The sequence below is a fragment of the Nerophis ophidion genome, linkage group LG08 (assembly GCF_033978795.1).
Source record: "Nerophis ophidion isolate RoL-2023_Sa linkage group LG08, RoL_Noph_v1.0, whole genome shotgun sequence".
NCBI classification, from domain to species: Eukaryota; Metazoa; Chordata; class Actinopteri; order Syngnathiformes; family Syngnathidae; genus Nerophis; species Nerophis ophidion.
Window position 1 is genome coordinate 61,347,211 of NC_084618.1, and position 12,810 is coordinate 61,360,020.

The following is a 12,810-nucleotide window of genomic DNA, read 5'->3' on the forward strand; positions in this document are numbered from 1 at the left end:
TTGGATTGCATTGTTATGGTATTGCTGTGTATTGGTTTGTTGGATTGATAAAAATGTATTTTTAAATTTTTAATGAGAATCGATTCTGAATCGCACAACGTGATAATCGCGATTCGTACTCGAAACGATTTTTTTCCCACACCCCTAGTGATGATTAAAATAAACTGCGCTTTATCTTGCTCCTTAACGGACATGTTGAACCACAGATGAGGCACCAATATACCTTGGTGAATTAGTTTTAAAAAAAAGAAGGTAGAATTTGGCTTACACAGACAAAAATGGTCGTTGTGCCGATGACGCTATGTTGCTAGCTAAGTTAGCCCCCTGTGGTTAGCATGTCCACATAGTGCGGGCTTCAAGTTATGTCGCGCTTAGTGTTTATTTGTTTCATTCAAAAACGCCTCAAATAAAACATTCATCTAAATGACGTTTTTACTTTTGAGTCGAAGTCAAATCAACGGAGTCAAAGTGCTCCAGCTAATTGCTTAGCTTGAGATGCTAACTCATGTGCGCCAGAACCGACCGGCGCAGTTAGCGTCCGTCACGGCCTGATGCAGCACAAAAATGGCGCAAATGCACTTGCTTTGAAAACATTCTGCCAGAGAGAAATAGAAGCACGGAAATAGCCGCGGCTCTTTAATAAGTCCGCCGTGAGTCGTTCAAAGGCGATACAAGATGTTGTGGCCAAAGAAAAACTAAAAGGTAGACAAAGAGCAGCAGCGGCGGGGCGCACGTTAATGCGTTATCAAACTCGCGAAAATGGCGCAAAGGGAAGCAAGTAATGTGTCTTTCTACTCGACAAAACTATCGTATTGTGTCATCAAGGTGTGCTCTTACCTTTCAGTGAGGTTGCGCTGGCTCGGTTGACTAAACTGTGGGAATTATTGGTGTTCGAATTGCGTTAAACCTTGTAAAGTTTCCCTCCTGAAAAAAAAAACACCCGCTCTGACTCAAGCCAGACTCAAAGACGGCTGAGCTAAATTTCACCAGTCCCCCACTTCCGCCTTTGTTTAAATACCCATAGGAAGGGCAACGCGTGAATTCTGTGTGGGTTTTTGTGGGCTCTTAGAATATCTGTTTTTATTTAATCGAGGTCTCTAAGGTTGATTTTTTTATTATTTATTTTCAGCAGTATAGCGGGCATATTTTGAGTCGTTCTTGATCACATTTGTTTAACTCCGAGTGTCCTCAACAGTAGAAACAAAGACTATATTTGGAAAAAAAAAAGTTTAATAATCCGTAGTAGGGCTGCAAATATTTGGGTGTCCCACGATTCGATTCAATATCGATTTTTAGGGGTCGCGATTCGATTATATATATTCGATTCAACGCGATTATCGATTAAAAAACGACATATTTCCGATTCAAAACGATTCTGTATTCATTCAATACATAAGATTTCAGCAGGATCTACCCCAGTCTGCTGACATGCAAGCAGAGTAGTAGATTTTTTTTTAAAAAGCTATTATAATTGTAAAGGACAATGTTTTATCAACTGATTGCAATAATGTAAATTTGTTTGAACTATTAAACGAACCAAAAATATGACGTATTTTATTTTTGTGAAAACATTGGACACAGTGTGTTGTCAAGCTTATGAGATGCGATGCAAGTGTAAGCCACTGTGACACCATTGTTCTTTTTTTATTATTTTTATAAATGTTTAATGATAATGTCAATGAGTGATTTTTAATCACTGCTATGCTGAAATTATAACTAATATTGATAATGTTATTGATAATATTCATATTTGTTTCACTACTTTTGGTTTGTTCTGTTTGTGTCTCCTTTCAATTGCTCTGTTTATTGCAGTTCTGATTGTTGCTGGGTCAGGTTTGGTTTTGGAATTGGATTGCATTGTTATGGTATTGCTGTGTATTGTTTTGTTGGATTGATAAAAAAATATATATATAACAAAAAAAATAGATTTAAAAAAAATGAGAATCGATTCTGAATCGCACAACGTGACAATCACGATTAGTATTCGAATCGATTTTTTTCCCCATACCCCTAATCTGTAGTGTTCCTCCCTTAACTACTAGAACTACAACACAACCACATAGCAGAACCCAGCGGGCGCGCTATTTTCTGATCTCAGGAAACGCTTGACGGATTTCTATCTTGTCTTGCGACAACGTCTTTGCACTGGACAGCTTGTTAACCTAGACGGCGCCTGATTTTTTGTTTATAATTTCTAAGTTGATTCATAAAAGACATTAAACTAAACTAACACAATTGCCTGCACGATGTGACACCAACATTGAGCTGCATTTAAAGCAACACAAATGAATCGTATCACATTTTAAACAGGCATTGTTTGCGGCAGCAAGGCTGTGGAACAAAAGCACTTTAAAGAAACAACAGAAGAGGTCGCTATTTATCAAAAAACATCTTTTCCACGCGTTGCAATCACAATTACTGTACAATTTCATTAAAAAGATAATAAAGTACAAATGATTGTCACACACACACTATGTGTGGTGAGATTATCCTCTCCCATCATTCTCACCCGCTGGGAGGTGAGGGGAGCAGTGAGCAGCAGAGGTGGCCGGGAATATTTCTGGTGATTTAACCCCAATTCCAACCCTTGATGCTGAGTGCCAAGCACGGAGGTAATGGGTGCCATTTTTTAGTCTTTGGTATGACTCGGCCGGGGTTTGAATTCAAGTTGACAATACGTAGTTCCTGGGTTCGATATCGTTCTGTGTGGAGTTTGCAAGTTGTCCTTGTGAATGCGTGGGTTCCCTCCCACCTCCAAAGACATGCACCAGGGGGATAAGTTGATTGACAACACTAAATTGGCCCAAATGTGTGAATGTTGTCTGTGTTGGCACTGTGATGAGGTGGCGACTTGTCCAGGGTGTACGCCGCCTTCCGCCCTTGTGCAGCTGGGATGGGCTCCAGCACCCCCGCGGCCCCCTAAGGCAGTGGTCCTCAAATGGTGGTACGCGTACCCCTGGGGGTACTTGAAGGTATGCCAAGGGGTACGTGAGATTTTTAAAAATGTTTCTAAAAGTAGCAACGATTCAAAAATCCTTTATAAATATATTGAATAGTAAGGTGAATTATATTTATATAGTGCTTTTCTCTTGTGACTCAAAGTACCAATATCTATGTTACATTTAAACCAGTGTGGGAAGAACTGGGAGCAGGTGGGTAAAGTGTCTTGCTCAAGGACACAACGGCAGTGACTAGGATGGCAGAAGCGGGAATCGAACCTGCAACACTCAAGTTGCTGGCACAGCCACTCTACCAACCGAGCTATACCAAATAATACTTTAACAAAATATAAATGTGAGTTCACAAACTTTGAAAAAAAAATACAACAATGCAATATTCAGTGTTGAAAGCCAGATATTTTGTGGACATGTTCCATAAATATTGATGTTAAAGATTTTTTTTTTTTGAGAAGAAATGTTTAGAATTAAGTTCATGGATCCAGATGGATCTCTATTACAATCAAAGAGGGCACTTTAACTTGATGATTACTTCTATGTGTAGAAATCTTTATTTATAATTGAATCACTTGGTTATTTTTCAACAAGTTATTTTTATTTAAAAAAAATCCAAATAGTTCAAGAAAGACAACTACAAATGAGCAATATTTTGCATTGTTATACTACTTAATAAATCAGAAACTGATGACAGTCCTGCATTTTACTTTATCTCTTTTTTTCAACCAAAAATGCTTTGCTCGGATTGGGGGTACTTGAATTAAAAAAATGTTCACAGCATCACTGGAAAAAGGTTAAGAACTATTGCCGTAAGGGACAAGCGGTAGGAAATGGATGGATGGATGGACTTTTACGAATATTGTAAGTGCAACAAATACATGCACACAGATATGAATGACAACATTTTTATTGGGTTTACCTTGCGCAAGACCACAATGATATCCTCTTAACCAGTCATAATTTATACACATTGCATAAGATCGTAAAGTAGTGATGTATTTTGTGATATGAAAACAATATTCACTCATGTAACTGTTAATTTGAGAGGGGGAGAAGACAAAGCATCCTTTCCACAGACAAATGTGATCATCTTGCCTCATGCATCATCATGGTAATGTGGCTTAATATGACTTGAATGCAACACAGACCGGGCACTTAAAAGTAGTTGGCTACAGATCTGGTAAAATGTTCCATCACACAAAATAAGTATTATGCATGCCAAATAGCTCACCACATGACCTGATAGTGAAAGGTTGTAAGAACCATCTTGAGGCTTTATAAACATCTCCACTGACGTTACTGGACCAATCAAATCAAAACAGGCGACATGCTTTAATCTCATAGCAAAAAAAAAAAAAAAAAGGAGCCACAGCGTTAGGTTTCATCATGTTGAATGTGAGCATCTCTGCCATCAGAAGGTAGAAATCAAGATTGTCTGCAACGCTTAAGTGGATGGATGGAGTGTGGTATCCTCAGACAGCGCATCTGTGTCATCAGTTCATGTGGAGTGCTCGTTGCCATAGGTGCAGTCACACATTGTTTACATGCATGAGGGAGTGCAACACAGTACATCATTGGAAGGCTTCAGAATACTATAGCAAATGTAAACACGGCCTAGCACTTGCACTGATTGAACATTTTTGATAATCATTTTCTCTTTTTTTGTACTTAAAAAGCCCTTGTGTGAGGGGAAAAAAGGTGTATCTATATATAAAAAAAAAACATGCATCCATACTTAAACATTCAACAATATAAAACTGTGTGTGAATAAATGGAAGTCTTAAGAGTGTTAGCATATGTACAAAGTTTACTCTTCCCTGACACTAAATATCAATGTGTGCACTACACGTAAGACATTGGATTTTGGTCATTAGGGAAGGGGGAAAGGCAACACTAAATGATTACATTGTGAATAAAACCTAATAAAACTGCACATCAATCCTGAAAAAAAACTTGCTAGGTCTTAAAAAAAAGTGTTTTGCAGTATTTACATTAACATTACAGGCTGTTAGCAACGTGCACGGTGTCGTGTTCCCACTGTAGTGCTTGTAATGCTGCGTATTCAGTACACAATTCAAGATGTTTAGAAGAAGGGATGGAGGAGGGAAAAAGTATAAGTTGATAATGTAACAGTCACCTTCAAAGCACAGTATCGCTTTGTTATTGTTAATAAAACATGACCAGGCATGTTCTCAGTGAAAAGACAACTTGTTCAATCTCACTCAGAAATCTCTTAAATCCTGTACAAACTATGCAAAACAGGTTAATATTGTCAAGATTCAAATTTTTTGTAGATCCAGTATAAACAACCTTCATTTGAAGTTGTGTTTTTTCTATACAGTGTACAAAACGTGCATCCATTTTAAAAGGAGTTAAATATCCATAATGTTTTTTGATTATTTTACACCGAAAGCTAAAATTCTCTGGATATGAACAGAGATTTGTTCACCGTCGCCTAAACAGTTCCAGTCCACAATCCGAGGCCAAAAACACTCTCACCCACAAAACTGATATCAAATGAGATGTTTCCTCAAATAAACAGAACATAAAAGTATGTCAGTCGGGAAAAGAACGGGTTCAAGGTTGTTCCTTAAAAAATGACTATAAAAGAGAAATACCTTATATAGAGAAGTAAAACATGAGGTCTCCAAATGAGATTTGCAGAAATATTTCTTTTTGTAAAGTAAAAGTTCAAATATCCTTATAAACGTTCCACAGTGCAGTGATGGCCACACGCATCTGTGAAAGCGAAACGTTGCCTTGTTGGAAGACAATGCATGGCGCTACAGAATAACTAAGTAGTATCATTAACACAAACTCTGTGAAACATCTTGGGTGGGTTTTAAATAAACACAATTCCCTTCTTGACAAATCCAAACTATTTTTGTGAAGGTGATACTTTTGACCGTACAGATCCCTTGCCAGAGCAAGTTGAAGGATGTAATTAACTCAACAGATGACCCTGAGAGAATCGCTGGCCATTTTGATGATGGCCATGTTTTTTCAATTAGCAATTTAAAATAATAAAAACAAAACTGCCTCAAGTTCAAAAGTTCCAGTTCAAAATGTACAGGCACAAATTGTCAGTAAGCAGTCGTATTTACACCAAGGAATAAAAAATAAAAAAGGGAGAACATCAAATAAATGCACAACTCCCACACTTGAATCTCCTTTGTGCCAAATAGGTCTTCCACAAGGATGATATGTTTGCATCATAAAACCTGTAGCTCATAATACTCAGTCCTCTTCACATTCGGGAACCTCTTTCCTGCAGTATCTGTAAGGACACAAAAAGATGATGGCAATTAAACATTTGCTGATGCGTTTTCCCAAAAAAAACAACTGACAGTTTGTAAGCAAAGAAATAGCAGGAATTTAACCAGACAACTTGGTGGGGAGCTGAGGCATGAACTACGGAAGCATTCTGTTCACCTGATTGACATGCAAATTGCAGACCACTCGGAAAATTGAAAAGTTGGAGTACACATTGACGTGCCAGAGGAAGTTGCCGTTTGGCCATCTTTGTTTCTATTTGTTTAACTGGAAGGCTAAGAGGTGCAACATCAGGGACTCCAAGTGGGATAATTCCTACTTCCCAGCGGCCAAGAATGCAGCGTAAAGTCTTTTTGTACTCGCTTTTATGTATTTACCCAAAACAAAGTTTGTACGCTGCCATCATGCCATTTAAATGTACTTTAGCCAGTACAAATCATTTGGGAATAGTACTAGACTGTGCCCAGACAGTCCTTCCAGGTCTCCACAGGCTTTTTTTGTGATTGTCTCGGCATATATGTCAGAATTCGCGGCAACTTGTATCAAAAGTCAAGGCAAAAGTTGCAATGTTGTGCTTAAAATTTTCATATCATTGAATAAACCAGTGATTTTATGAATTTTCTAAGTGTTCCTTAAACCTTAACTTGCAAAGGATTGAAACAAAAATTGGAAAACAAATACTGTATTGATGTTTTACTTCCACCGCAGACTCAAAAGTAGATACTAAATGGCAGTACGATGAAATTTCGATGTACGAACGCTTCTAATGCTGGGTTGCAATGCAATCACGTGACCGAGAGGCACTTCTGGGTTTTTGACGATGGTCGAGACCAGGGGTAGGGAACCTATGGCTCTAGAGCCAGATGTGGCTCTTTTGATGACTGCATCTGGCTCTCAGATAAAATCATAGCTGACATTGCTTAACACGATAAGTAATGAATAATTCTGCTGGTAATCACAATGTTAAAAATAACGTTCAAAATATAAAACATTCTCATGTATTTTAATCCATCCAACTGTTTCTACCGCACCTGTTCAAGAAATAACAATGTTATTAAAAATAATTTAGAGACTTATTATACTCTAAAAATGTTGGTTTTACTTAAAAAATGCACGCATTAGGCAGTGTTAAAAAATATGATATGGCTCTCACGGAAATACATTTTAAAATATTTGGCTTTCATGGCTCTCAGTGCCAAAAAGGTTCCCGACCCCTGGTCTTGACTCTCGAGTCCCATTAGGCTACTATTCATTTAACTGCATATGTGCAAATTTGGGCATATTTTGAAAGGTTTAGAGACAAATATTAAAGCAATCATGAAAAAATATTTAAAAGGGGATGGTGTCTATCCGTGTCGGCCCCGCGATAAGGTGGTGACTTGTCCATGGTGTACGCCGCCTTCTGGCTGCAGCAACCCCGCCACCTCGTGAGGGACAAGCAATAGAAAATAAATGGATGGATGGATGGATGGATGGAATGGACTTATACACTTAAGAATTTTTTGTTGTTGAAAGATTTAAGCCATTCATCATCACCAAGACGTTACAGATTTATCTCACTTCCTTTGGGATTTACAATGATATAAAGAAGAACATTTTTGGAGGCACATCATGTCTTCACATCTGAAGGGGTTCACAAATTAAGCATTAATGCGTGGAAGACAATGTTGGACTTATTCGTACATCGCTCAGCAACATGATTGTTTGACGTAGTGAGTGCCGTTCTCCTTTGATTGTGACACAAATGAGAATAATGATGTGTGTTTGCAGTTGATGTCCTGCTACAAATATTAGTCTCATCTACAATTCATGTTTGCAGTTGTTATCATGGTGTGAAGTTCATATTTTGTCTCATTATTTAGCAATAGGGGTGGAAGATGGGTTACTGCGTCTGCCTCACAATACGAAGGTCCTGGGTTCGATCCTGTGCTCGGGATCTTTCTGTGTGGAGTTTGCGTGTTCTCTCCGTGACTGCGTGGGTTTCCTCCGGGTATTCCGGCTTCCTCCCACCTCTAAAGAAATGCACCTGGGGATAGGTTGATTGGCATCACTAAAATTGTCCCTAGTGTGTGAATGTTGTCTGTCTATCTGTGTTGGCACTGTGATGAGCTGGCAACTTGTCCAGGATTTACCCCGCCCTCCGCCCGAATGCAGCTAAAATAGGCTCCGACACCCCCTTTCGACCCCGAAGGGACAAGCGGTAGAAAATGGACAAATGTCCCTGTCGTTCAGGAATGTTTGCTAGCAACATCACAATTCAGTATATGCTGATGAGCCTGCGAGAGATTTATTCATCTAGCAAATTAATACTAATGAAGATATTTTCTTGATGCTAACACAGCAAAGACGCTATAATGTGGTCATCCGTGTAAAATAAAGCAATTGGCTTTCCTGCTCAACAACAGCAAAGCTTTTAGTTTCTGTTATGAAAATCAACAACAAAAATACGATGGATTAGACCAACAATTACAACATTTATTACTAGGACTTAACATGACAGTGTTATCTTATTTGCACAACTAGGTCGTTATATTTAGGCATAGCAACCACAAAAGAAAATGAAATTATGCGATCTCTTGTCCTTTCTTTACGTTTAGTTCTGCTTTCAAACACTACTGATATGGGAGAGAAACACAACGTTTCTCAATCGAATCTAATGTTCAAACAAACATTTAAAAAGTGATCGCTACAGACGTGCATAGTCTGATTGTATTCCATAAGATGATGAAAATAATGTTTTTAAGAGCCATTTCCTTCGACACTTTAATTATTCCCCCACATCTGTTACATTTATAAACGACTTCTTTTGGGACTCTATGAAAGCTTGTTCCTATCTCTCTATTTGAACAATTGGAACACCCAAGAACAGAACAACAGTACGGCATTTTGTGCTTAAACTCTACACTCACTCTCACTTGTTTTAATATTACGCCCAAGCTGGTTGACCATCATGTGAATTAAAAATGAATGTCACATATGCAACCTAGCAATCTGCGACTTCGGTCTACGAACCTTTAGATCAAGCCAAATATGCCTGTGTATGCGAACGCGTCATTCATTTATGAATTCATTTTGTTTGCCACTGGAAGCTTTATGGTGGCTGCAATTTAAATGACATCACTTCCTGTACACACGGCCATGGCCATTTTAAAGAGGCGGGTCCCCTACGCCACATCCCGTTTACATGTCCTACGCCACATTCCGTTTACATATTTGTGTAGAGTACAGGACGGTGCAAATGGCGCACAGATTGGCTCGAAAATATGGAAGAAAGAAGTCAACAATTGCAACCGTTATTAAAAAAAATGTTTATATTGTTGCTGATTTTCGCCAAAGTGGTTACCGTATTTTTTGGACAATAATTCACGTTTTTTTTGTAGTTTGGCCGCGGGTGAGGCTTGGCCAAACCCAAAAAAAATATATATATTTTTATTTTTTTTTTATAGTTTGGCCAAGTCTCAACCCCGGCCAAACTACAAAAAAAAAAACGCAATTTATAGTCCGAAAAATACGGTAAGTACATTCGCAGGGACAGAGAGAAAGGGCAAGACCAGGTCGAAAAATTGTTGCTCGTGTGGATAAATGAGAAGAAGACAGCAGGTAATATCATTTCTGAGGTTATAATTCGCAAACAGGTTCTCCATTTATATGGCAACTTGATGTCCAAACATGACCATGCTCAAACCAGCACGGAACAACAATTTAAGGCGGGCCGTGGGTGGTTGGAAAAGCTTGTTGAGGCTGCTGGCTCCGACAAAGCTGCCGTGAAGGAGTTTATCAAGCACTTTGAGGAGTTTATCGGTTAAGGAGGCCAGCAATTTTTCAACTGCAATGAGAGGGTTTATTTTGGGAAAGAGATCTCCAAGCCAACGTGTAAGACAGCTGAAGAGAAGGCACAACCAAGACATGAACTAATAAAGGATTGCTGTTTACAACTCTGAAACTTCCAGACTGTTCGAAAAAAAATTTATTGTAATTATTTGTTTCGGATATATAAAAAAGAACATAGAGAAACCCAAAAGTAATAAAAGAAAATAAGATAGTGATGTCTCAGTTAACCGTTCATAGATTCACATTCTAACATGTCTGAAAAAGAGTAGGAAGCAGCAGAGTTTATTTAAAATATTTTCTAACACAATTGTTCACTTCCTTTTCCGATCTAAAACAATGCCACAAATATTGACCAACACAAGGACACAAGGTAAAAAAGATTTTTCTTCGTTTTTTTGATTGTAGTTACATGGCTGGTAACATTTTAGCGATCGCCAAAGACAGAAGATCTCCTGTGTATGGATTGACAGTTAGGCTGGCTGTATACACACAAAGGTATATACCATACACACAGTGTCTTCAAAGTGTCCATATATTTTATAAAATAGGGCCTTTTGTTGAGGCTACAACCAATTATTCCTGTTTACATTGTTTCTTATGGGAAACTCTACTTCACTGTACAAATATTTCAGTTTGCAAACAATGTTCAAGAACCAATTAAGGTCGTAAATCGAGGTTCCACTGTAAAAACACATAATCAGAGCTCATTGTTAGAAGTTACACACACACACGAGGTGTGGAGAAATTATTCTCTGCATTTAACCAATCACCCTTCAGCAGCAGCGGTGGCCACGCCTGGGGACCATTTCTGGTGATTTAACCCCCAATTCCAACCCTTGATGCTTACTGCCAAGCTGGGAGGTAATGGGTCCCATTTCTATAGTCTTTGGTATGACCAAATCTGTTTTTCGGGGAGTCGGGATGCCCCCCACTGTATTAAGTTATTTGATGGGAGACTCACTGTGCCATACTTTGAACCCCTACATGAAGCCATTAGCCCTGGCTTTTTAATAGCATCTAAGTTTTTTCCAACTTGGGTGAACATCCTGAGAATACATGAGAAAACTCAGCATTAAAGGGCATCAAAGAGATAAGGGGAAGGGGGAACAGCTAGGGAAGCGCCTGTGGAGGTGTGATAGACTATGGCCAATTGAGCGCTCACCAGTGAGTCGTAAGTGCTCAACCCTAATCAGAGTCATGCATTTCATAATCCGTGTCTTCGTCGTCACTCTGAGCAACATGCAGCATGAAGACAGCACAGGAGATGACAAGAGAGCCACAATTTAGAAACAATGGAAATAAATGTTGGGAAAGGAGGAAAAAACATAGGGAATTTACATAAAGGTAGACTAACATGAAAAACTTCATGCCGGTGAACACCACAGAGCACAAACAAAAACGCTTTCATCATCAACACCACATATGCGACACACACGTACAATAGACTCAACTTGCTCTGCATGACCACCAAACATTAAGGTGGGTCACACATATGCTTACCTTTGCCTTCTCACTGGGTTCACTATTTGTCCCGTAGGATTGATTGTGCAGCTCCTTGGAGACAACACACAGGAACTCAGCTTGGTCTTCGTTGCCGTAGTTGTAGGAGGAGCCGATGCTGACCAGCTGTAGACACAGAAGCGCAAAGATGAAGAATTAAACTATTGGAGGAGGAAGAAGAAAAATTTGTTTTGGGGGAAGCGTCAAGTCTACGGGTTACTATGTTACTACGGTTTATGTGCAATTTTTAATTAGTTTACTGAAATTGTGTATTTACTAAAAAGTTATAAGACAGTTATACAGTAGTTGTCATCTGTCACATGTGCATAATAGTTTTGAGGGCCTGCAGACATGTAAACAAGCACCCTAAGACCAAAAAAAGGGGGGGGTAAAACATTTACACTCAAACTGATACTATAACAAACAAACAAGAGCGAAATTAATGCACACCAATGTTGTACATACAACATAATCTGCTGATTGTCCCTAAAAGAATCAAGGAGGGACTCGACCACACCAAGTAAACATGCCAGTTCACAATTCAGCGGACAACGTGGATGTGAGAAAGGTCCGCACAAGCTTGTTGGAGTGAAAAACTGAAAAAATTGTAGAACTCAAAACAAACCAGACTCTCTTGAGTCTTAAGGCAACCTGGAAAGAGGCTCGTCTTTATTAAATTCTATCAACAAAATGCGAGCAATTTCACCTAAACTCTCTAAACAAAATGCGCATTAATACCTACTTTCTATTTACAATTCGTAATTAAGTTTACCATTTAACTGCCCACTTATAATTTCATGAATGTAACTGCTCATTAAACTTAACCTCTAAACCTTGCAGAGCCAACCAAAAATGACACTCATATATCATGTTAAGGTCTATATTTGGTTTATATAAAACCACACAAATAAAATGGAGTAAGTTGTTAGTGAACAACAACATTAAGAGACATGAAAAAACCACAACTTCTGACCTAGGAAGAAGGTTAGCTCTGTGATTATAGAGCACAAGTAGACAGACTAGTTATAAATCTTTGTCCCTTGGTGTGCATGTCCAAACATGCTCTGATTAGACAACGCTGCTGCTGCTGCTACAAGGTCTTTCTAAAATGGAGCATCAGTGCTGCAAAAGTTCTGCACGGCCACTAAAACACGTACTATATTATAATTATTAATTACATATGCATGAAAACCTCCACCCTCGCCAATAAGTGGGGTTGTAAAAAAAAAAACTTGAAGCAGAAAAAACAATG

At 38.7% G+C, this 12,810-nt stretch overlaps 2 protein-coding genes across 2 annotated transcripts in view; both read right to left on the reverse strand.

Annotated features, from left to right (window-relative positions):
• ube2ib (ubiquitin-conjugating enzyme E2Ib) overlaps nucleotides 1–982 on the reverse strand; it is a 43,952-nt gene extending 42,970 nt beyond the window's left edge. The window contains exon 1 of the mRNA XM_061909232.1: nucleotides 838–982. The gene's annotated coding sequence lies outside the window, so the exon portion shown is untranslated. The remainder of the gene's footprint in view (nucleotides 1–837) is intronic.
• Nucleotides 983–3,845: 2,863 nt separating this feature from the next.
• kctd5b (potassium channel tetramerization domain containing 5b) overlaps nucleotides 3,846–12,810 on the reverse strand; it is a 44,330-nt gene continuing 35,365 nt past the window's right edge. Inside the window, exons 5-6 of the mRNA XM_061909233.1 lie at nucleotides 11,559–11,684; nucleotides 3,846–6,231 (exon numbers count right to left, since the gene is read on the reverse strand). Coding sequence (XP_061765217.1) covers nucleotides 6,202–6,231; nucleotides 11,559–11,684 — 156 coding nt within the window. The 3' untranslated portion in view covers nucleotides 3,846–6,201. The remainder of the gene's footprint in view (nucleotides 6,232–11,558; nucleotides 11,685–12,810) is intronic.